The sequence below is a fragment of the Cyprinus carpio genome, chromosome A2 (genome assembly GCF_018340385.1).
Source record: "Cyprinus carpio isolate SPL01 chromosome A2, ASM1834038v1, whole genome shotgun sequence".
NCBI classification, from domain to species: Eukaryota; Metazoa; Chordata; class Actinopteri; order Cypriniformes; family Cyprinidae; genus Cyprinus; species Cyprinus carpio.
In genome coordinates this window covers 9,291,291-9,314,805 of record NC_056573.1, presented here as the reverse complement: position 1 = coordinate 9,314,805, position 23,515 = coordinate 9,291,291, and the positions used below count along the sequence as shown (strand labels likewise).

General features: G+C 37.2%; 1 protein-coding gene across 2 annotated transcripts in view; it reads right to left on the bottom strand.

The window, feature by feature from the left end:
* Positions 1-23,515, bottom strand: part of LOC109080107 (guanine nucleotide exchange factor VAV3-like) — a 59,608-nt gene that overhangs the window by 12,330 nt on the left and 23,763 nt on the right. For both annotated transcript variants that reach the window (XM_042771725.1, XM_042771732.1), the window contains exons 12-23: positions 22,606-22,692; positions 22,423-22,508; positions 22,207-22,339; positions 16,373-16,482; positions 15,239-15,340; positions 13,912-14,003; positions 13,506-13,528; positions 13,105-13,138; positions 4,797-4,927; positions 2,076-2,141; positions 905-939; positions 654-770 (exon numbers count right to left, since the gene is read on the bottom strand). In XM_042771725.1, coding sequence (XP_042627659.1) covers positions 654-770; positions 905-939; positions 2,076-2,141; positions 4,797-4,927; positions 13,105-13,138; positions 13,506-13,528; positions 13,912-14,003; positions 15,239-15,340; positions 16,373-16,482; positions 22,207-22,339; positions 22,423-22,508; positions 22,606-22,692 — 1,016 coding nt within the window. The remainder of the gene's footprint in view (positions 1-653; positions 771-904; positions 940-2,075; positions 2,142-4,796; positions 4,928-13,104; positions 13,139-13,505; positions 13,529-13,911; positions 14,004-15,238; positions 15,341-16,372; positions 16,483-22,206; positions 22,340-22,422; positions 22,509-22,605; positions 22,693-23,515) is intronic.

Here is a 23,515-nt window from a genome sequence, read left to right as displayed (position 1 = left end):
CATCTTAAAGAGGTTTTCTTGGGAATGTGCTGACAAACAAAAGTTAATGCCTAAGATGAGCAATACGTGAGTTTTAAAAAGTGAAGTGAGTGAATGATGACAGAATTTTCCATTTTTGGGTGAACTATTCCTATAAATACTGGATCTAAAGATGTCATGAGATGGAGATCTAATGTTCAGTGGTGGGTTATTCTACAACCTTGAACCAGAAATATAAAATCCCCAATTCCCTTTAAACATTAGACATGAGCTTGTTATGGAGAGCTAACTATAACTATAAGGATGCGGAATAGAGCTGTCAGTTCCCAACTCCAAGTCAACACATTTAGAGGATAAAATATTTTGACAAAGACATTGTGATTGGTTAAAGCATGAGACACGCAACTATTAAATGTTCTGAGGAAATAAAGCCCATTGTGAGTATGTAGTGTGATCACTCACAGACCACATCCATGCTACACAATAAGCTGTATGTAAAATCCATGATGCATAATGCATTGGGTTGCACAGAGGGAAATGCATGAAGAAATCTAAGCCTTGCATGCAAAAGGACATTCGCGCAAGGACCTCACGCACCATCCATCAAGCCAGTTTTATGTGCAATAAAAACATGCTGGCACAAATATATGAAGTGGGATAATCGCTAGACGTACTTGATGCTGATAGCGTACTCTTTGCTCTCCCGGCTCCTGTATCGCACCAGGTAGGTACTGTTGTCTCTCTCCATGAGCTCAGACTCTGCATGGTGCCTCTCCATGGGCCCAGCAAACCTGCTCGCATGAGCCAACATGCACGTGGTTAAAACCAAAACAACAACACTCAGCACATCCAGTCATGCAGGTTATTTTGTGTGTCATGTAGATACTGGAATAAATGTGACTAAACATTTAGTGTTGAGACTTACCAGGGTTGAGCTGAATAGCCGACTGTCCTTGGTACCTGTGGATGAGAAACATTATAAACAATGTCATACATATATACACTACAAGTTCTACTCTCAGAAGATTTATACATGGTAATGAATACAACAATGTTAATGTATTTGGTCTTGACAGAATAGATATACTACACTGCTGAATTTCTGCTGCTGTTAGTTATTGCTGCAGCTGCTGCAAAGCAGGTACAGGAATTTGCTACTGCCAATACATACGGCAATATTGTGCTGTATGTATTTAAGACATACTGCTGCTGCACAAATCGCATATAAAATAACCCGAAGCAGATCTATAAAGGTGGAACTGGGGGAGGTGGAGGGTTTCAGAGGATCTCTGAAAGCACAATGCAATGCTCAAGCGAATGCTAATCACCCATTTAAATGTAAAGCAGCAAGCTCATCGGCTGTGTATGCAACATAAACCAATCAGTTTGTGCTGAATAGTTTAACGCTGTGAATATCATCAGTTTGCAATGAGGACCCATCAGCCTGTGCCATCTAGAGTTTCATGACGGAACTCGCCATTTATATCCATTTATGTTTTGCATTATCTATAAACATTTTGCTATAAAGGTCTGTGCAGAAAATACATTTGTTTTGTTTGCAGATATTATATATATATAAAAAAATTGAATTTTCACATAATCATTCTGAAACTGTTCTTATATGCTGATAGCACATTGTAACATTAAAAACGTTTATAATATTACAAAACAATTCTATTTAAAAAAAAAATGCTCCTCAATAAACTTGCTTTTCATGAAATAATCCTGGGAAAAAAATCACAGCTTGCACAAAAAATACTAAGCAGTTTTCAACATTGATAGAATCATGTGACACTGAAGACTGGAGTAATAGCTACTGAAAATTCAGCTTTGCATCACAGGAATAAATTACATTTTCAAATATATTAAAACAGAAACCATTATTTTAAATTGCACTAATACTTAACAATATTACTATTTTTACTATTTGATCAAATAAAAGCAGCCTTGGAGAGCAAAAGAAGCTTCTTTCAAAATTATCTAATAATCATAATTATTCAAAACTTCTGACCACCGATGTACTGTATATAGTAAACACAAATACAAATCAACAGAATTAAAATGATTACGCAAGTCATACAAATATACATACTTACACATGGGCAGGGCTTGACTGCATCACTTGGAAAAAAGCCGGTCTCTTGTGTTGTCAGGATTTTGCCCTGCCAAGACGTGTGGTTGTTAATTACATTAAATTTTCCTTGAGGCGATGCTCTCCCCTCCCCTTTGCATTAATAAATCTAAAACAATTAGCTCACAACAAGCAGTGAATCTCATTTAGAGCCACAGTTAATTACTGTTCAGCCCCTACCCACGGTTAAATTCCGTTACGCATCAGAATGAAAGCATCATCTAATGCTGAATAATCATACAGCTTCCACGGCAGAACCTCGTGAATCATGACACTCGCCAATAAGCCATTGTTTGATATTGCTGCTCTGAGCATATTTGGATTTATGAATTACATTAGACCCAAGTTTTATATTATGTCCTTGCCCAATAGATTGTTTTGAGCAATCGCAGGCCGGATGCCAGTTTTAAAATAGGCTAATTTCTTGCATGGCTTCATCCACAATGATCTGTATATTTTTTGGATAAAAACCGACAATTCCCCCCGACTCCGTGTGAAACAACAGCTGGGAGGTTATAATGCACTGTGAACGCATTGGAACCAGATGCCAAAATTTAGCAGCCTATGATTGATTGCAAGTTTGGCTTAAGGTTTGACTGAGGCTGTAATGAGCCTCTTCTCAAACAACTATACTGCAAAATATATATTTTTCTTTCCTGGCTCCCTTTAAGATCATCTTTAACAAGTATGAAATGAATTTCAGAAAAATGCACCTCTACCACAAATTAGATTGGAGCCCTAAACTGGAACTGTATTCATGATTTATTCGGCTTAATAATGTTTAGCTGTAGCTTTTGAAAGCCTTTTATATTTGTTAAGCCACAGATAAGCGTATGATAAAAATTAAACTTATTACCCCATTAGAGTAAACAGTTGGCAGCCTAAAGGATCAAATTAAATTACAGTGATCGATTGCACTGTTCTGCCAACGGGACAGAGATAATTGTCTTCCAGTAACATGGGAGATGGATGCTTAGTGCTCTGTAATTCCATTCTTTGGTGTCATGGGACCCTGAAGATTTAGTAGCCTTATTAAGAGTTAAGCGTCATTTCACACAAGATAAAATAAACCAGTGATGTGCATTATAATTCAACAGCAGCGCTTCTCGCTCCCCTCTATGACCTGCCTAGTGCGTGGAGAACCACAGCTGACACGCACGTCTAGCCACTGCCCATCGCAGTCTGTTGGCTCAGTGAATCTTTTGGTATCCATTTTTGAGCTGTAGGTTTTTTTTTTTACATTGGTGTGTGCTATCAGGCAGAAATGGTCCTACATAAAGCATGGGAAATCTCACAAAGTGTCTATTTCCCGCCGAGCTGTTTGAGACACGTCGCCCAAATTGGGGCAACACCAGGAGGAAGATTAGGTTTTAACATCCCCAAAAACAATATATAAAAACTACACAACACAGCTCACCTACATAACACATAAAAAAATAAAACAATAAACATGCCTGACTGTACTCTGTAGTCACTATATCTGACAGCTCATTTAGGTATCAGTTCATATTAGAAAGCAATGTGGAAAAAATAAAGTTTTCAGTCATTTAGTTTACACTTTTGTATATTGCACTAAAGTTGTAATTACATATTGTTGAGTACGGAGTATGGTAAGTTGAGTACAAGTGTGTTTGTATTTACAGTAGCATAATTATCTGCTCAATAATAATCAAGCATTACAATATTAAAAACATTATATTGTTGTGAGTAATATTAATTACATAATTAAACAAATTAATGTCACAATCTGTAGTGGTGAGGAGCACGGAACGAGGAGACACGGAGTACATCCACAAGGAGAGTTTAATCAGATAATCCAACACAAGGGAACCAGGAAGACACATGTAGCTGATGACATGAACAAGTAGAACCGACAAATACAAACTGAACAGACTGGGGCTTATAAGGGCTGGATAAGGATGGACAGACATGTGCGGGGAATACTATTAATCAGAAACACCTGGAAACAATGAACAATCAAACACATGGGAAAACTCGAGTAACAGAACACACGGGGAGCAAAAACACAAACAAAACATGGAACAGAGTCTGACAATTAATAATTGATTATTTTGTCCAGTTGTTTCTTATACTAGGCCAGGGGTGTCAAACTCAGCTTCTAGAGGGACATAGCCCTGCCGAGTTTAGCTTCAACCCTAATTAAACACACCGGATCCAGCTAATCAGGTCCTTCAGGCTTATTTGAAAACTATATGGTTTGTGTGTTGGAGCAGGGTTGGAACTAAACTGTGCAGGGCTGCGGCCCTCCAGGAACTGAGACTGACACCCCTGTACTAGACTAATAGACAATAACAACTATACATATATAAAAAAAATTCTTACTGACCCCTTAATATTTTGAGGTATATATATATATATATATATATATATATATATATATTATATATATATATATATATATATATATATTACATTCAATTAAACTACTTTAAATCAAATTTTATAATTAACTTGGCCTGACAGTCCGTTGGTTATGGAAATACTGGTTATTGCATTTATCTTTTTGTTGAAATGTCACAAGACATATCTGTGGGAAAGGTTATGTGCACCCTATTTGCTTTGCTACAGTATATGTTGTGATGTTGTGATCAACTTCAGGGTCCCATGACACCAAAGAACACAATTCCGCTATTTGGTGTTTAAATAGTGCTGTACTTCATCTGACCTGCCACCAGGAGCTGTGAGGATCAGCACAGATGATCTCTATGACATCACCAATCTTAGCATTCAGCGGCGGTCCGCCCAGAGGACTAGGAACCCCAAAATAGTCTCTGATGACTAGCATTTTTGGCAAACCTGTAAAAACAAAATGTGGCAAAATCAAAACTGGCACTATTCCTAAAACATGTTCCTGGTCTTATTTTGCATGTTGCATTTGTATACATAATTCCAAGTAAAAGATTTCTGGCCTACTTTACTTCTAAAAAGTTTTGATTTTTGCTAACATCACCAACCCTCTTATTTTTGAATCACTTGGCTCGATTTTGGTACTTAGCCAATTTTTACAGTCTGCAATTAATTCCCAGTGGAAACAATCAAGTCCTAATTGAGAGCAATTAGGCAAAATATCTCTCCCAAATAAAAAAAATACTGAGAAAAAGCCAGAAAAATACCTCTCAAGCCAGCAATTAACCTCATATACTTACGATGTATTTAATAAAAACTATTCTTAGTGGCCTTTTATAAAGTTTATAAAAAAAAAATTTCACATCAAGCATTACAACCAGTGTTTTTGCTCCACTACAGCATTGTGCTGGAGCTCAGTGGGTGGCCCTTCCAACCCAAAGCAAATGTCCATTTTTCTCTTTCACAAAGGACAAATAAAGTGACACACAGCAGCAATTGGTTTACACAACCCCATCCACTAAATCAAAGGCAGTGACACTAACCAATGACAGAGGAGGAGATCATCTGAGGCCGTTTCTTACTCTAACCTCAGTGTACGGTGGTTAATAAGGCTGGGGAACAACATAATCTCCCCCTGAAGCCTTAGACTGAGGCTGGGGGTTACTTCTAGCATAAAACAACTCCATCTAGTATCCAGTCTATAAACTTGTTGTTTTTAATACTGCCAGGTGCCTGGGTCTTAAAGTAGACCGTAAAATCTGTTTTACATGTATTGGAGAAGTTTATGTGGTTCTATGCCTCTAGACTGAACTGCATGGTCCTCTGTTACTAAACTTATTTTCTTGCCTTTGCTTTCATATACTGCATAATAGCTATGTGACTATTAAGCCTTTTGGCATAATTAATATAGTTAATTAAAATGTGGCAGTTATAGTGACTTTTACAACGATAGGCCATTTACAGCCAGGAACTGATTTTGTGACAGCCAAGGCATGTTTCTGGTAGTGATATACAGTATAGTGGTATGTGTGTATGTATGTACATATGTTTATGAACTGTATACACTACCATTTAAAAGTACAGGGTAATATTTTTTAAATGATTTTGAAGTCTCTTATGATATATATATATAAATAAAGAAATATTGTAAAATATTATTACAATTTAATTAACTCTTTTCAATTTTAACATATTTTAAAATATAATCAATTAATCAATTCCTGTGATAGCAAAACTGAATTTTCAGCAGGCATTACTCCAGTCTTCAGTGTCAAATGATCATCAGTGTCATAAAAAAAAAAATTCTAATGATTCAGTGCTCAAGAGACTCTTCTTATATACATATCCCCAAAATTATAATAAAATAAAAGTTTCATTGTCATTTAAATTTCATACTATTACTAAATCAAATTCAATAATTCATTCATTAATTAAATATAAATTCCAAAAAGTCATTTTAAATGATACATTGATTGTGTTTATGGGGTGCAGTCTAACATGTGTTCATGCTTAATTTTTTTTAACGCATTATTTTTCACATAATTTACCTTTATTCCACACCAATCTGTCCCCTCTCTGACAGACGCCTCGATTATTTCATGTTTTTATAAAGCCCCTCCCTCAGAAATACACAATGGGCTGAGAATGGTTAGCTGGCTCAGTGTGTTGTGATTCACTAAACCGCCTCTAGAGCATGTCTGAACATCCCACCCCTCAAGATCAGAATGTGCTACGGTTTTGTATCGTATTGTAAACAATGACGTCCTCTATATTGCTTATCAATTTGAGCCCGATTGAGACGCAGAGGATATTAATGAAGAGGATCATGCAGAAGATCACAGCTATTGATGGTATGCTCATACTTTTAGATACACTGTTGTTTGTAAACACTACAGCTTCTGTTAGCTTTTAATATACAGTTTTATTCTGATGAAAGCTTTAATACAGCACAGCAACCACACGCGTGTCCATGTATAATGCTTCTCATTGCTATGTGAAAATAAGTGTATAAATGGAACAGTTTGTTGGAGCTGACCTGACGATCTGAATGAGAGAAAGAGAGAGAGAGAGAGAGAGATGTACAGCAGGGCGAGGAACAGGATTTAAAAACGCTGTTTTAGAACAATAGCTGCGTTTACATGGACCCTACTAATCCCATCATAATAGGACTAGAAGCACAATCAGAATAAAAAAGTCATGCATAAACACGTCAATCGGATTGAATTGGCCAGATCCAACTAAAATTTCGATCAGATTGTTAGGGGTGGTTATTCCTTTTGTAATCCGAGTGAGAGGACATGTAAGCACTTGATCGGATTGAAAACTGAAACTGGAAAATACTGCGCATGCACAGTGACGCAGAAATGGGGTAATGACGTATGACGTGCGGAACCAGGTGTTCTTCCAGGCGAATAAAGTGTCATAAATAAGTGTCCTGTCATTATAAAACTCCCCTTTCACTCAGTGTATGTGAAGTGGAACAGGACCATGTCCCACTGGTCCTTGTTTAAGACTCATCAACAGACGACTAGTTTTGGGTGCACTTTTACTACTTTTTTTTTTTTTAAGTAACGTTAAGCATCACAACAGTTCATGTGCTGGTCATCGCCTAATTAGGACCCGAAGTAGATAAATATCATGTGTGCTTTTTAAAACAGTATGCGACAGCAGCGGGAAATTCTGCATATTCATTCAGTGTGCACATGGCAAAAGAGTAAATTCGATCAGAAGCCTGTGACATATAAACGCGCATATCAACCGGATCACTTTAATCAGAATGAATTCATTCCGATGGAAGCAAAAAGTGTCCATGTACACGCACCTATTGATTTTGAAACTTGTGAATCCATTAGAATCGTTAGAAGAAAGAATCGCGATTCATATATGAACAGATTTTTACATGCACCCCTAGTTTTCTCTTCCTCTTCTCTAAAGCAGCACAGCACGGCCTCGCCCCCTTTGTTGCGTGTTCCCGGGGCAGGGTTTTTCTGGGTTTGAGATGTAATGGACCTGGCAAGAAGCTCGTTGTTTCCCTTACCAGCCGTTTTTGTAGGCATTAAACTGCCAGAATTTTAAAATACATATATTTAAAAGATATTTCTGTTTGCATTGAACTTTTAGCGCTGCAACTTTGCAGATATTGTTTATGCTCAAACAGCAACATTACACACTAACTAATGTTAAAAAAGTGAAATCGCAATCAACCACCCCTTTAAGTGAGAATTTGATAATGGCAAAGTAATCTTCATGTAAAAAATAGTGTTAAGTACAGACATGGATCAATTTAAATAAATATTTATTTATAACATATACATTAACAACAGCAATAAATCATAATTTATTGATTCTACTAGGCAGAGGGTATTATGGGAGATAATGTATGGTAAGGAAAAGTTGATGGAGACCTCTGGTGGCGGCTGGGAGGAACAGCAGGCACCAAATTCATGACAAAACCCCCCTTCGAAGGAGCAATTCCAGACGTTTCTAAACAGACCAGAAGGAAGGTGAAGGGGAAGCAGATCAGTTGGAGGGATGGAGAGCCAGGTCCATATAGTGGATGAGGACATGGGGACTGAGGCAGTGCCGGCAAAGCAGGAAGCCAGGGCAGAGCAGAAAGCCAGGGTGGAGCTGAGGATGACCAAGGCAGAGCAGGTGGAGTTGCAGACCTCCACGGCAGATCAGAAAACCACCAAGGAAAAGCAGACAGAGATGGCCTCCTTGGCTGTGACAGGGCAGACTGAAGTTCTGAAGTGGACACCGCCACCTTGAGAGGAGCTGAAGTGGACCTCGCCGCCTCATGAGCTTCTGCAGCAGAAGGCGCCACCTCGGGAGGAGCTGGAGTGGTCTGTGCGGCCCAAACACACCAAATAGTAAACCCCATGATGGGGAGTGCGGCAGACAGAGGAATGACTTCAGGAAATACAGGGCTTTGAAGCACTATCGGTGGATCTGCCACACGTGTCTTCCGATGATCGGGAACAAAGAAGTGGCATCCGTGATGATTGAAGACTGTGGCATGACATCCACGACAACTTGAGGCTCTTCTATGGTGGCCATGATGGCTGGAGGCTCTGGACTGGCGGCCATGTCGTGACGAGAAACTAGAGTGGCAGCCGTGACGTGAAGAGGCTTTGGAATGGCAGCTGTGATGTGAAGAGGCTTACGTGGAGAGGCTCTGGTATTGAGACCACTGGTCTTGGGAGTGCTGAGAGTATCGGGCTTGAGATAACCAGACTAGGAATCCAAGATGGGCCAAGCTCCACAGCCGCTGGAGCTTGCCGGTGTTGGCCAAAAGTGCATAATCCAAAAATTCATAGAGCATCCCTTGAGGACTATCACGGATGAGTATAGTTTTCAACGGGTGGAAACACTCAGAAAGCCGCTGGTCCCGGGTATGACTAAGTATTCTGATATGGACAAGCGTTACAACAATGTTGGGGATCCAATAGCAGGCTTTATTTAATAGAGCGTAGTCAGAACAGGCTCAGAGTCAGGACAGAGTCAAACAACAGCAAACAACAATATCCAGGGTGAGACAAAAGAGTAATCCAAGAACAGGCAATGGTCAGGACAGGCCAAACAATCACAAAAAAAAAACATGAAACAGAGCAAACAGTACATAAGCCTGTGTGTGTGTGTGTGTGTGTGTGTGTGTGTGTGTGTGTGTGTGTGTGTGTGTGTGTGTGTGTGTGTGAATGAGTGCAGCTTAAATAGCCCCACTGAGGTGAGTCCATAATCAGTTCCTAGGCAGAGAGTATAATGGGATATGGAGTCCAGTAAGGAAAAGGTGATGGAGACCTCTGGTGGCAATTGGGAGGAACAGCAGGGACCGAGATTGATGTCTAGAGTGGCAGACCCACCGCTGAAGTCAGGCAGCAAGCATCCCAGTGGTCTAAGCACTCTCAAGCCCAGGAACCTCAGAGGTTCGGCTACCCTTCGCTGCCCTTCCAGTAAATAATGGTCGCCATTTTGTGTGTCTGGGTTATACACACTTCTGAGGAGGTGGCGTCCACTCTAGTCCATGAGTCCACTCCAGTCCATGATTCCGCTCCAGAGCCCGCTCCAGTCCATGAGTCAGCTCCAGAGCTCACTCAAGCCTTAGAGCTCAGTCCTGTGTTGATGTTAGCCTGTGAATTCCCTGCCTGTTCTGTCTCAACAACAGAGGTCACCTTTCAGTTCTCAGCCTGTCCTGTCATGGCCAGGGAGGCTGTCCCTGAACTCTCTGTCTGTCCTGTCATGGCCAAGGAGGTGGTCCCTGAACTCTCTGCCTGTCCTGTCTTGGCTATGGAGGCCATCTCTGAACTCTCAGCCTCTCCAGTAATGGCCATGGAGGCCATCTCTTAACTCTCTAACCTCTCTGTGCTCGCTATTGTAGTTCCATCTGCTCCCCCTTGATGGCCCTCATATCCTCTGTGGTGGGTTCCAGTTCTGCCTGAGCCATCTTGGTGGTCCACTGCACCATCAGCTCCGCTGAAGTGGCCCTCAGCTCCATCAGCTCCACCCTGGTGGTCATCTGCTCCACTGTGGGGATCTTTGGTCCCATCTGCTCTGCTGTGGTGGTTATCTGCTCCAACGTGGGTATCTTTGATCCCATCTGGTCTGCTGTGGTGGTTATCTGCTCCAATGTGGGGATCTTCAGTTCCATCTTCTCTGCTGTGGAGGTCATCTTCTCCACCGTGGGGATCTTTGATCCCATCTGCTCTGCTGTGGTGGTTATCTGCTCCAACGTGGGGATTTTCAGCTCCATCTGCTTTGCTGTGGAGGTCATCTTCTCCACCGTGGGGATCTTCGGTCCCGTCTGCTCTGCTGTGGTGGTCTTCACCTCTGCCTGCTCTGCCCTGGTGGTCTTCGGCTCCACCCCGGCTTCCTGCTCCACCAGCTGCAGTTCCTCTTCCTGTCCATTGGCCTGGCCCTCCATCCCTCCCACTGTTTCACCTCTGCTCCACCTCCCTTCCTGGTCTTTTCTTGTTTAGGAGCATCTGGAAGCTTCTACTAAGGAGGGGGGTTATGTCACGATCACCAGCTGGAGTGATAACCACCAGAGGGCACTCCATCCCATATCTCTGTCACTCAGTCTTGGACTTAATTTCCCCTAACCCATTGCCCGGACTCATCATGCCTGATTGTTTTCAACTGTTGCTCATTATACTCATATACTTTGCTTATATAAGCCATGTCATTATACAAATTTGTGTCATCATAAACTACCTAAACCGGTGCACACACACATCGATTTCCTAATGTACAACTATACTCTGTTTAAGCTTAGGTGTTCTAAATTGTGAACAATAATATGGTACAGTAGTGGCAATAACAGTGTAATGTGACCACTACTGACTGTCGGACAGCACAGAGGAGGACTTTTCCTGGCATTACAGCCCGATGAATTTACCCTGGCAGCTTTGACTGGTGCTCAGCAGTCCTTGCCTGAAGCTAACTAAAAGGATCACACATATTTTACATCCCAGGTGTTTTATGTGGTGTTCACCAGGAGTGTCAAATGTGTGAAAAAATTCTTAAATCATAACATAGAAGTACAGTACAGTCTCAAAGCAGATCTGTGGAAGGAAGTGTTGCAGTAAACGACCTATCCATGTGAGGAAACTGACAATGAAATCGAAGAAGAAGAAGAGAATATCCCATGGTATGTTTTTGGATAACTTATAACTTGACTTGTTATCTTCCATTTATCAACTGCCTGAATCAAGGAGATGTTCCACCTGCTGAAACTGGTGTGAATATTAGACATCCTGAAGAAAGATTCCATTTATGAATGTGTTCAGATCACACTTTCTCAATACAAGCACTTAATTTGCTGCAGTTACTGAGAAGTACAACGTTGTAGAACCGAATGCTCCAATTAACACAGCCAAATGTGCCAAAACTGTTTTTTAGAAACATTAGAAAAAACTGTGTAAGTAATGAAGATAATAAAACTGTTAGCTTCTATCACTTCAGCTGTCAGCACACTTAAGCTTATTAAAACCAATACGTTGGTCAAAATACTCTGTTAAATCAAGAATTTATCGTTCAAATCATACAGCAATAAAATAAGCAAAGTAATTTTGAGCTGTTTCTATAATATATTGTTTTTGACCACTTCTTCCCATCAACATGAAGACACCCCATCCAACCTCGACAGCATGTGAAAGTCTCTTCAGCACTTCAGGATTGTTATTCAGTCCCAGAAGAGCAAAACCGAACAGCAGCAATTTTGAAAATCAGCACTTGTTTAAGCTGAGCATGAAGTTTCACTATTCTTAAAATAAAATGATGTGGCAGTGTTTTTGAAGGAAAATGAGAATCTCTCCTGACTGTTTATAAGTTATTTTCATGAGAATGACAAAACACATAAGTTGGCACACAGTTGCCATCTAACTTTACTTTTAATCTACTTTAATTGTTTTCTTACCAGAAACCTGATGTTTTCAGCTGATTGCTCATTTTATTTTTGGATGTGCATATATCATATGGTTTGTGACATGGTTCTGAGAATCATTATGATTGGTGATATACAGAATATTATACGATGCAATTTAATTGAAAATTAGTAAATGTGTAGTTGACGAATAATGCATGGGCTTTTTTCCAAACACTATAGTTTAAAATTTAGATAAATGTATTTCTTTAAGTTTCTCATCATTTTTGGCCTTTGTTAGTTCCTATTAAATAGTCCTGCAGTGTGACAAATGAATTTGAAAGTAGTACAAATGCTGTATTAATTTCAGGTCATAAAAGTGAGCGCATAATAATTGCTGTTTAAAGTAGTTTTAGATGGAGTATGTTACACTGCACAACATTCCCTGAAGTATTTCAACTACCCAAATATTATTGCATGATAATGGATATAATCCTCAACCTCATCATTATTCTGATGATACACGGTTTGTTGTTATCATCTGGGACGGCCAGATGGATCAGAATTCAAAGAATTACTCACTGAGCTCACAGCAATTGCCACTTGAATGAACCTCCTCATATAAACAACAATAAGGTTAATGATGGGGAGCAAAAGACCATGTATAACACAATAAATGTTTAAAATACAATATATAAAAGAGTTTTACACCAGTCTTGAGAACTTCACAGTCTATATGCAGAAGCATGCTGAAGAGAAAGACACCTACCTGGGTCTTCTTGTTTCCTAGGTGTTGTCTTTCTCTGTGAAATAAGAGAAGGGAGAGAATATCATTAACAGAATCTCTGCAATATGAACACTATCAGCTATTATTATTTTTTTTTTTTTTCAACTCTGTTAAAAATATTGTAAAAATGAATTTACACACTGACAACGATTCTGTTATTCCTTTTTAATAGACTGCATTCTGTCAGTAAAATGAACAAAAATTGTAATTAAAATAAAACACTTCAGACAGCATTATAAAATAATCATACTCTATGGATTCTTCCACTTATCGATAAAGAAAGCTAATTTTTACATTACAGTCTGGAAATAGCATGCATTATGTTTGAAGTGTACTGTATGGACAAACTATTTAGATTTAGATTAACTTGTTTGTGGTTTCACCTGTGCTTTTTGAACAGCAGCACCTGAAATCATGAGAGAGTAAAAGAAAATTTGTAAAGACAGCAAAAAGGCTGAACATGCACAATTCTGAGGCATTATTTAGAGTCTAAACTTAAAACTATTATAGACTGCTCCAGCGATATATATATATATATATATATATATATATATATATATATATATATATATATATATATACACACATTCTTTTAACTTGAGCATCACATTTTTGGAAAAAATGCAACTGCACTGAAATATTTATGGTATGTCTGAAAACCCATGAATCTGACATGAAAAAGAATCTGAAATCATCTGGGTGTAAATTCCAGGAATACATATAATTCTTTGAACAGTGAAATATGAAATGCCAACTTGGTTAATGCAGAGGCTCTTTATTGACCATTACCTGCCCTTCCACAGACTCCTAGTTTTCCAAGACAACCCTTATGAGCCCCGTTTCCACATTTAGAACAAAGGTAGCCTTGGTTAAAAATTCCCCTGAAGAGCAGAAGGATCATGGGGTCATGGAGTCAATGCTGTCTTCATTCATTCATTCATGCATAGAGAGCTATTACAGACCTCGTGAAAGTGTTGTGGCTTTCAGGTTATGCCATTTAGCTTTAAAGGGATAGCTCACCCAAAAATGAAAATTCTGACATCTTTGCAGATTACTCACCCTCACGTTGTTCCAAATTTGTTAAACAATTGTTCAACTTCAAAACACAAATGAAGATTTTAATAACACCTATGAGATTTCTGCACCTTTACTGAAAGTTCACGTAAACAAAACTTTGACGATTTAGAAAGAAAAAAATATATAAAAATATTGTAAAAGTAATCTGCAATGTAATGAATCTTACATTTAATCCAAGTCTTCTGAAGAGACATGACCACATTGTATGATGAATAGATTAAATTTATGATTTTATTTACATGAAAACACTGATCAATGCACAAACATTGTTCCTGTGGCTCAGTGGCAGAGCACTGCGTTAGCAGCTCAAAAGGTTGTGGGTTCGATTCCTAGGGAACACGTACACATACAGAAGCTCAACCCTACTTGCTTTACAAGCATATAAAGTGATCATGTCTCAACAGAAGACTTGGATTAAAATACAGAAGCTCAACCCTACTTGCTTTACAAAAAAACAAAATTATCATTTCTAAAAATAAGACTTGGATTAAATCCTTCAATTCATGGTTACTTGGACTGCCAGTAAAGGGACAGAAATCTCACAGGTTTAATTCAAAAATATCTTAATTTGTGTTTTGAAGATTAACAAAATGGGTTTGGAACAACATGAGAGTAAATAAATGATGTCTTTTGTGTGAACTATCCTTTCAAAGTTGGCAAGAAATGAAAATTCTGTTTTCTAAATGCATATTATGGATTTTTATTAAAAATTCATCCATGCATGAAAACAGACACTTCTTCTAAACTTTAAGGCTACCAACACACTAGTCTAAACCTTAGTTTGACAAAAGTATATTTTAGATGATTTATACCCATTTATACACACTGACAAAAATGGAGCAGAATGTTTTATGTTGCATATTTTTCAACAAATTTTTGTCCAATGAACTGAGATTGCAAAGGCACAAAAAACAGGACAGAAAACTGATTTCATAGGGTCTTTAAACTCCATATTAATGATCTGACTGGTTAATATCAGTTAATATTTACTAACTTATTCCAGCACACAAAAGGTCTCAGAAGCGCAAAGGCAGCTCACCTGAGAAGCATATGACAGGAGCTGCAGCTGGTGGCCCTCTCAAAAGTGTGCATCCTGAAGTGGTGAGAGTTAAATGTGGCATTCTCAGGCCGAATATTAGATCTGCAATGAAAAATCAGAAATATGGTAAAACAATGGTGCAAAGTTGGCTGACTAGAAAAATGAGCATAAAACAAACTGTGTGAGTTAAACTGCAAGTTTAAGAGGCCAGAGTGAACGGGGCCAAGCACTGGTGAATGTTGTGGCCCACGGGGCCAGGACCAGACCTTCCAATTCCAGGCACGAATCAGAGCAGTGGGGAAGCTCTTTACCCAAACGACTCTAAGATTGATTCTTGCATCAAGAGTGCTGTGTGCACTCTTTAAAAGAGAGATAGAGCAGGTGTAATTTGTTGTTTGAATGCACCCTTCACATCATCACGCAGTCAACCACACGTACTGTATATGTGTGTGTACAGAAATACATATTTAAAGGGTGACATATAAATCAAGCAGGAGAGGAAACATCATTACAGACTCTCAGCACACTGAACAGTGTATCCTCTTTAATTTCCAAATCAGAACTCTCGTTAGTTTTCCTCTCTATCTCTCTTTTAATTTCTTCCAGTGTAAATACATTGTGCTGTCAAATCTCAACAGCATCCCAGGCACAGGATGTCACCCCATACTAAAATGATGTAAGCTGCTTGACATCAAATGGCATCATTATATAAAGTTGAATGCCTTATTGAATATAAGACGATGTGTGCAAACATTTCCCCTCTCTAACTTAAAAAAATAAATAAAATAAAAATAAAAAAAAGATTGTCTATTGTCATGTGCACTATTCAGTAATTTGCATTGACCAAAGTTCCAGAGAGCTTTTAAATGCAGTGTGAAAGGTCACCTCAAATTTTCACATTTAAAGCTCAGTGGAGGGGAAAATTATTACTAAATTAAATTCATACTTTTATGCCTTCCAAAACCTTATGTGTTTTTTTAAAATGTGAAATCTCTGGTTCTTCTTTATTGAAATTGCACAGAAAAAAGCAAGACAAAATTTCTCCTTTTGAATTCCACTGAGCAAAGAAAATCATTTAGATATGGGACGACATGAGGGTGGTGACAAAATTGTGATTTGGTGTTTCAAACTCACATGGCCATCTCAAACTGGTCCAACCATTTCTTCTTCAGATCTTTTGTCTTGAACAGGAACTCAAATCCACTCTGCCCCTGCTGGTGAGTGAGGTAGAACCCATAGCACCACTGCCAGAGGAAAAGACAAATAGTTAAATAACTGCTTAAAAATACTAATTAGACTTACATGTAAAGATCTAACTTTTAAATATGTATATACGTTAAGAAAATTTGTAAAAAAAAATGTGTTTGATTTAAAGCTGTGATGGGTGATGGCAGTGAGGGTTGGTAGGTAAGGGAAAAGGGGGCTCATTTTATTTTACACAGCAACAGACAGCCAGCGGCAACCTTGGAGGAGTGCACACATACATCACTATTACCATTCAGTGTGTATGCAAAAAATATGTGTGCTCATGTGTAAGTTTGTGTGGGGTTGCATTTATGCACACTACTGAGGGCTATTTAACAGCATCTCACCCTAGCCGCTAACTAGTCCAGTGTGTTACTGTTAACTAAAGCTAAAACTATTAAGGGTTGTTTTTCGTAATTGAAATAAAATAAGTATTTATGTCTGCAATCTAACCAACAATCAAACCACAGATTGTGTCATCAATATTACTATTATAAACTTTTCTTTCCTCTAAAATGATAGTTTTTGATCATTGTATAATGTGATAATGTTTCTAAAAGTTTTTAATGATGGTTGTTATGAAGTTTCACTATGTTCTTACAGATTTTTAAAGTGTCAAAGTCTGTTATGCATGTGTTTTGGAGACAGTTTGCAGTTGTGTACAGGTCTTGTCAAAGACGTGAAGGAATAAGATCCATCAGTGTATTAAGTGTGTGTATGTGTCCTGAGGAGGGGCAGAAAGGCACTTCAAACAGAAAAGCCAGCGGGGCTTTGCCTGGCCAAGGTCTCCTTGAGACAGATTTCACCAGACCATCTGTTCAGACGAAACCTTCCTTTTGGTGAAAGGCATAAAAGAGAAAAAAATATCAAAAGTCTAAAGACATATCCGCATTATTTTTACATCTGTATCACTACTGCCAAGCCCAAAAAGATCATCAGAAACCAAAGGTAACCTGAGGTTGAGCGGTCCACCTCTACAAACGGAAAAACACATTGAATTAAATAAACAGTTCTACAGCCTCTCTACACAGTACGCTTACTATGGCCACTTTTGATTCACATGACATAGAATACACTGCAAAATGAACATAGACTTTAGACTGTTTATCGTCAAAAGCAATCGAGTCTTTTCACAGCGGCTGGTTCAGCATGCAGAATTTGACTTGCTTTGACATGCTGCAGCAATCTGTCACCATCCATCAACCCTCATAAAGAGCAGTAACATCTGTCTGCCACAGTCTGCGACGGGCTCTCCAGCCTGATCTTAGTTACACTCACCATTACAGACTAAGGGACAGCCTGACTTTTTGTTTTAAGGCCTGGCTGTTAATAATCTCAGGTTGCTGAATGACAAAGGACTACTATGTTGACTCACAGCTGATTCACACACATATATATTTTTCATATATATATATATATATATATATATATATATATAAATATACACACACACACACACACACACAGGTGCTGGTCATATAATTAGAATATCATCAAAGTTGATTTATTTCACTAATTCCATTCAAAAAGTCAAACTTGTATATTATATTTATTCATTACACACAGACTGATATATTTCAAATGTTTATTTCTTTTAATTTTGATGTTTATAACTGACAACTAAGGAAAATCCCAAATTCAGTATCTCACAAAACTCTAATAATTTAAAAAGGTTCAATATTGAAGACACCTGGCGCCACACTCTAATCAGTTAATTAACTCAAAACACCTGCAAAGCCTTTAAATGGTCTCTCAGTCTAGTTCTGTAGGCTACACAATCATGGGGAAGACTGCTGAATTGACAGTTGTCCAAAAGACGACCATTGACACCTTGCACAAGGAGGGCAAGACATAAAAGGTCGTGGCAAAAGAGGCTGGCTGTTCACAGAGCTCTGTGTCCAAGCACATTAATAGAGAGGCGAAGGGACGGAAAAGATGTGGCAGAAAAAAAGTGTCCAAGCAATAGAGATAACCACACCCTGGGGAGGATCGTGAAACAAAACCCATTCAAAAATGTGGGGGAGATTCACAAAGAGTGGACTGCAGCTGGAGTCAGTGCTTCAAGAACCACTAAAAAAAGTCGTATGCAAGACATGGGTTTCAGCTGTCGCATTCCTTGTGTCAAGCCACTCTTGAACAACAGACAGCGTCAGAAGCATCTCGCTTCAAAAAGGACAGGACTGCTGCTGAGTAGTCCAAAGTTATGTGCTCTGATGAAAGTAAAATTTGCATTTCCTTTGGATATCAGGGTCCCAGAGTCTGGAGGAAGAGAGGAGAGGCACACAAATCCACATTTCTTGAGGTCCAGTTTAAAGTTTCCACAGTCAGTGATGGTTTGCGATGCCATGTCATCTGCTGGTGTTGGTCCACTGTGTTTTCTGAAGTCCAAGGTCAACACAGCCGTATACCAGGAAGTTTTAGAGCACTTCATGCTTCCTGCTGCTGACCAACTTTATGGAGATGCAGATTTCATTTTCCAACAGGACTTGGCACCTGCACAGAGTGCCAAAGCTTCCAGTACCTGGTTTAAGGACCATGGTATCCCTGTTCTTAATTGGCCAGCAAACTTGCCTTACCTTAACCACATTGAAAATCTATGGGGTATTGGGAAGAGGAAGATGTGATATGCCAGAACCAACAATGCAGAAGATCTGAAGGCCAATATCAGAGCAACCTGGGCTCTCATAACACCTGAGCAGTGCCACAGACTGATCGACTCCATGCCACGCCGCATTGCTGCAGTAATTCAGGTATAAGGAGCCCCAACTAAGTATTGAGTGCTGTACATGCACATACTTTTCATTTTTATACTTTTTAGTTGGCCAAGATTTCTAAAAATCCTTTCTTTGTATTGGTCTTAAGTTATATTCTAATTTTCTGAGATACTGAATTTGGGATTTTCAAAAGTGATCAGTAATAATCATCAAAATTAAAAGAAATAAACATTTGAAATATATCAGTCTGTGTGTAATAATTGAATATAATATACAAGTTTGACTTTTTGAATGGAATTAATTAAATCAACTTTTTGATGATATTCTAATTATATGACCAGCACCTGTATATATATATACACACACACACACACAGTATGTAAATACTGTACTATATATATATATACAGTATATACATACTGTGTGTGTGTGTGTGTGTGTGTGTGTGTGTGTGTGAGCGTGTTTATGTGGTTTATGAGGACACAAATTTGTATAATGACATGGTTATGACATAGGTTATTAAATGAGGAGGTGATTTATGAGGACATTTCCAGTGTCCCCGTAATTCAAAAGGCTATAAATCATCAGAATGAGTTTTTTTAAAAATCCAAAAATGCACAAAGTTTCCTGTGAGGGGTAGGGTTAGGTGTAGGGTTGGGGTAGGGCAATAGAAAATACAGTTTGTACAGAATAAAAACCATTACGCCTATGGAGAGTCCCCCATAAACCACATATACCAACATGTGTGTGTGTGTGTGTGTGTGTGTGTGTGTTGTGTGTGTGTGTGTGTGTGTGTGTGTGTGTGTGTGTGTGTGTGTGTGTGTGTGTGTGTGTATGTATACATATATATGCACACACACAGAGCTGGGTAGATTACTTACAAATTGTAATCCATTACTGACTCCAAATGACATGAAAAAAAATTGTAATCTATTACATTACACATTTTTGGTAACATAATCAGACTACTTTTTGATTACTTTCAGATTACTTTTGACCTAAATCGTTTATCACATTGATTTAAATAGGATAATCTTGTACCATAATGATGTAAAAATACAAAGAGTAAGAAAATATATTCCATTCATTGTAATTAACAACATGAAGTGCATTAAACATTATATTACATCAAGGTTTCCAAACTGAGGTTCGTCATGGAACTGCAGGGGGTTTTGCTAACAACTGATTAAATCATAAAAATTGTAAATTGAAATAAATCATTTTAAAATAACAATCAAAATAAAACACTTACTAAAAAAAGATTCAATATTTTTAGGGCTGTCAAATGATTAATCACGATTAATCACATCCAAAATAAAAGTTTTGTTTACATAATATATGTATGTGTACAGGGTATATTTATTATTTATATATAAATACACACACATAAATTATATATTTAGAAAATATTTACATGTATATACATTTATATATTTATATTCTTATATTTTATATTATATATAAATATATTTAATAAATAAACATAACATATTCTTCTTAAATATATACATGCATGTGTGTGTATTTATATATACATAATAAATATACACAGTATACACACATATATTATGTAAACAAAACTTTTATTTTGGATGTGATTAATCGTGATTAATCATTTGACAGCCCTAAATATTTTATGTTTACCTGCATGCCATGTGACCATTAACCAATGTCAGAGAACCATGAACATGCAAATGTGATACTTAATTATTAAAATATTTATTTTAAAATCTCAGGGGTACTTCAAGTACAGTAAATATGTTAGGTGAAAGAGGTTCAGATGACAAAAAGATAGGGAATGTTTGCATTACAAGTAAATAAGAAATAACACGACATTTTGTGCATTTTAATGTGTTTGAAAGACAAAAGCCTTCCAAAGCTAAAGTAATACATGGTTAAATAACCCAATGAGTGATAATTCAAATAAAAACAAATGTGTTCATCAGTAGTTGATGCAATGTTGAAGCACTTCTTAAACATGAAATGATTTTCATAAATCCAGTGGTCAAACACTGTGTAGCAAATGTGTGAATGTCCACAAAACTGGAAGACTATCTGAATGTAGATAAGTGGTAGGCTATTTTAGAAAGGAACATTTAAAAGATGAAAAAGAGAAATAAGGGAGAATCAATAAATTATGAATAATGTATTGCTATTATGTGAATAATATGTAAATATGTAATTAATAATCCAGATTACATGTAAGCAGTTACTAACCAGCTATATATATATATATATATATATATATATATATATATATAATTATTTATTGTGTTACATTATTATTTATTATATTTTAAATATAGAGAGAGAGAGAGAGAGTATCATATTATTTATTGTGTTACATTATTATTTATTATATTTTAAATACAGTATATTACAAATACGCATGAGAAAAATATTAAAAATACTTAAAATATATTTTAAAAACGGCTGTCAGTATATCAGTTTCAAGTAATATTTTTATTAAGGAACATTAAGAAGATTTATTGGAATAATAAACTGAATAGTAACATTCTTTTAAATAGTTCAGTATTCTTCAGTGTTCTTTATCTCTGTTATCTGTAAAAAACGTTCTTGCAGAGCTTAAGCGCTTTCTAAAAAGCTTACAAGAGCACAACTAATTTGCATAAAATTGCACTTTGGTAAGTCACACTGTCCTTGCAATGGTTTGGATATTACTGGAATATCCTGCAGTATTGTAGAGGACATAAACATTTTTACAGAGAAAAAAAACCCCAGCAAAGACTTTATTCTATGACACTCTAACAGTTCAAAGGAGATCTAAAGGAGAGTTACTGGAGCCATCTGTGGAGAAGGTAAGTACCAGAGTTATTTCTATTCTAAAGAACACTTGAATTGTGCTAGTCTGACCTCTATAAAACCAGTCAGAATGCAACAATATGATGAATAGAAAATGCTGGGATCATGAGAAAAATATGCCTGTTTGATGTTTGGGTGCAGTTTTCTGAGCCTACAAACATTTCTGTTACTGTGTTTCTCACTGACCTTTCTGCAGTCCTTATCAGTAATGGGGTTATCTGTGATCTTGAAATGGTTAAGGTTGATTACTTCCTTCATCTCATAGTTGTCCCCACGCCTCTTGCATACGATTACAGCAACATCGAACAAAAAAATATGTCTGCAACATCGACACGTCATGACATGGCATGAAAGTAAAAACAAGAGTGGATTGCAGTAAAGGTTTTGGTCTTCAAGTCTCACCTGTCCTGCCTGCGCTTGTCCACATTAGACACCAATCGGACTTCACCATCACCCTTCGGTCTTCCATAAGAAAGTAAGCACTGGTTCTGTGAAGGGACATTCATGGACAGACAGGAAAACAATGATGACATGAGTAAACTGTGCTTTTAAAAGCAGAGGTCATATTAATTGTGTACTGCTTACCAAATTCTCAATGGATCTCTGATACTGATCAATCTCCCTCAGAGTTTCAACGTCTCTTTTCACCTCATTTACATACTGGGCTAAGTCCTGTTAAATGAATGAAGATTAATGCACCTAGATTAATGAACGTCTCATATATATATATATATATATATATATATATATATATATATATATATATATATATATATATATATAAATTTATGGGGTGGAGGGGGGATCTACAGGAAAATACATTTTCGGCAGCCATTACTCTAGTTTTCATTGTCATATGATCCTTCAGAAATCACTCTAATATGTGAATTTGGTGCTCAAGAAACATTTCTTATAATTACCAATGTTGAAAACAGACGTGTTGCTTAATATTTTGGTGGAAACCATGATATATATATTTTCAGGATTCTTAATTTATAAATTATAAATGTTTTTACTGTCGTTTTTAATCAATTAAATGTGTCCTTACTGGAAGCATTAAATTGATCAATAGTAAAATATATATTTATAAAAAGGGTAAAATAAAAATGAAAATATATACCCTAGTGATATATATATATATATATAGATATAGAGATAGAGAGAGAGCTAGATAGATATATAGATAGATAGATAGATAGATAGATAGATAGATAGATAGATCTATCTATAGATATCTAGATAGATAGATAGATATATATCTAGATAGATATCTATATCTATCTATCTATATCTATATATATATATATATATATATATACATACATACATATATATATATATACACACACACACACACACACACAAATGTATCTGAAATACAATTATTTTGTGCTAAGTATACTACAAATAAATTTACATATTTATGTGCTTAATAAAAATACCCTGCAATTGTACTTTTGGTATAATAAACATATATTTGGTATATTTATACTTA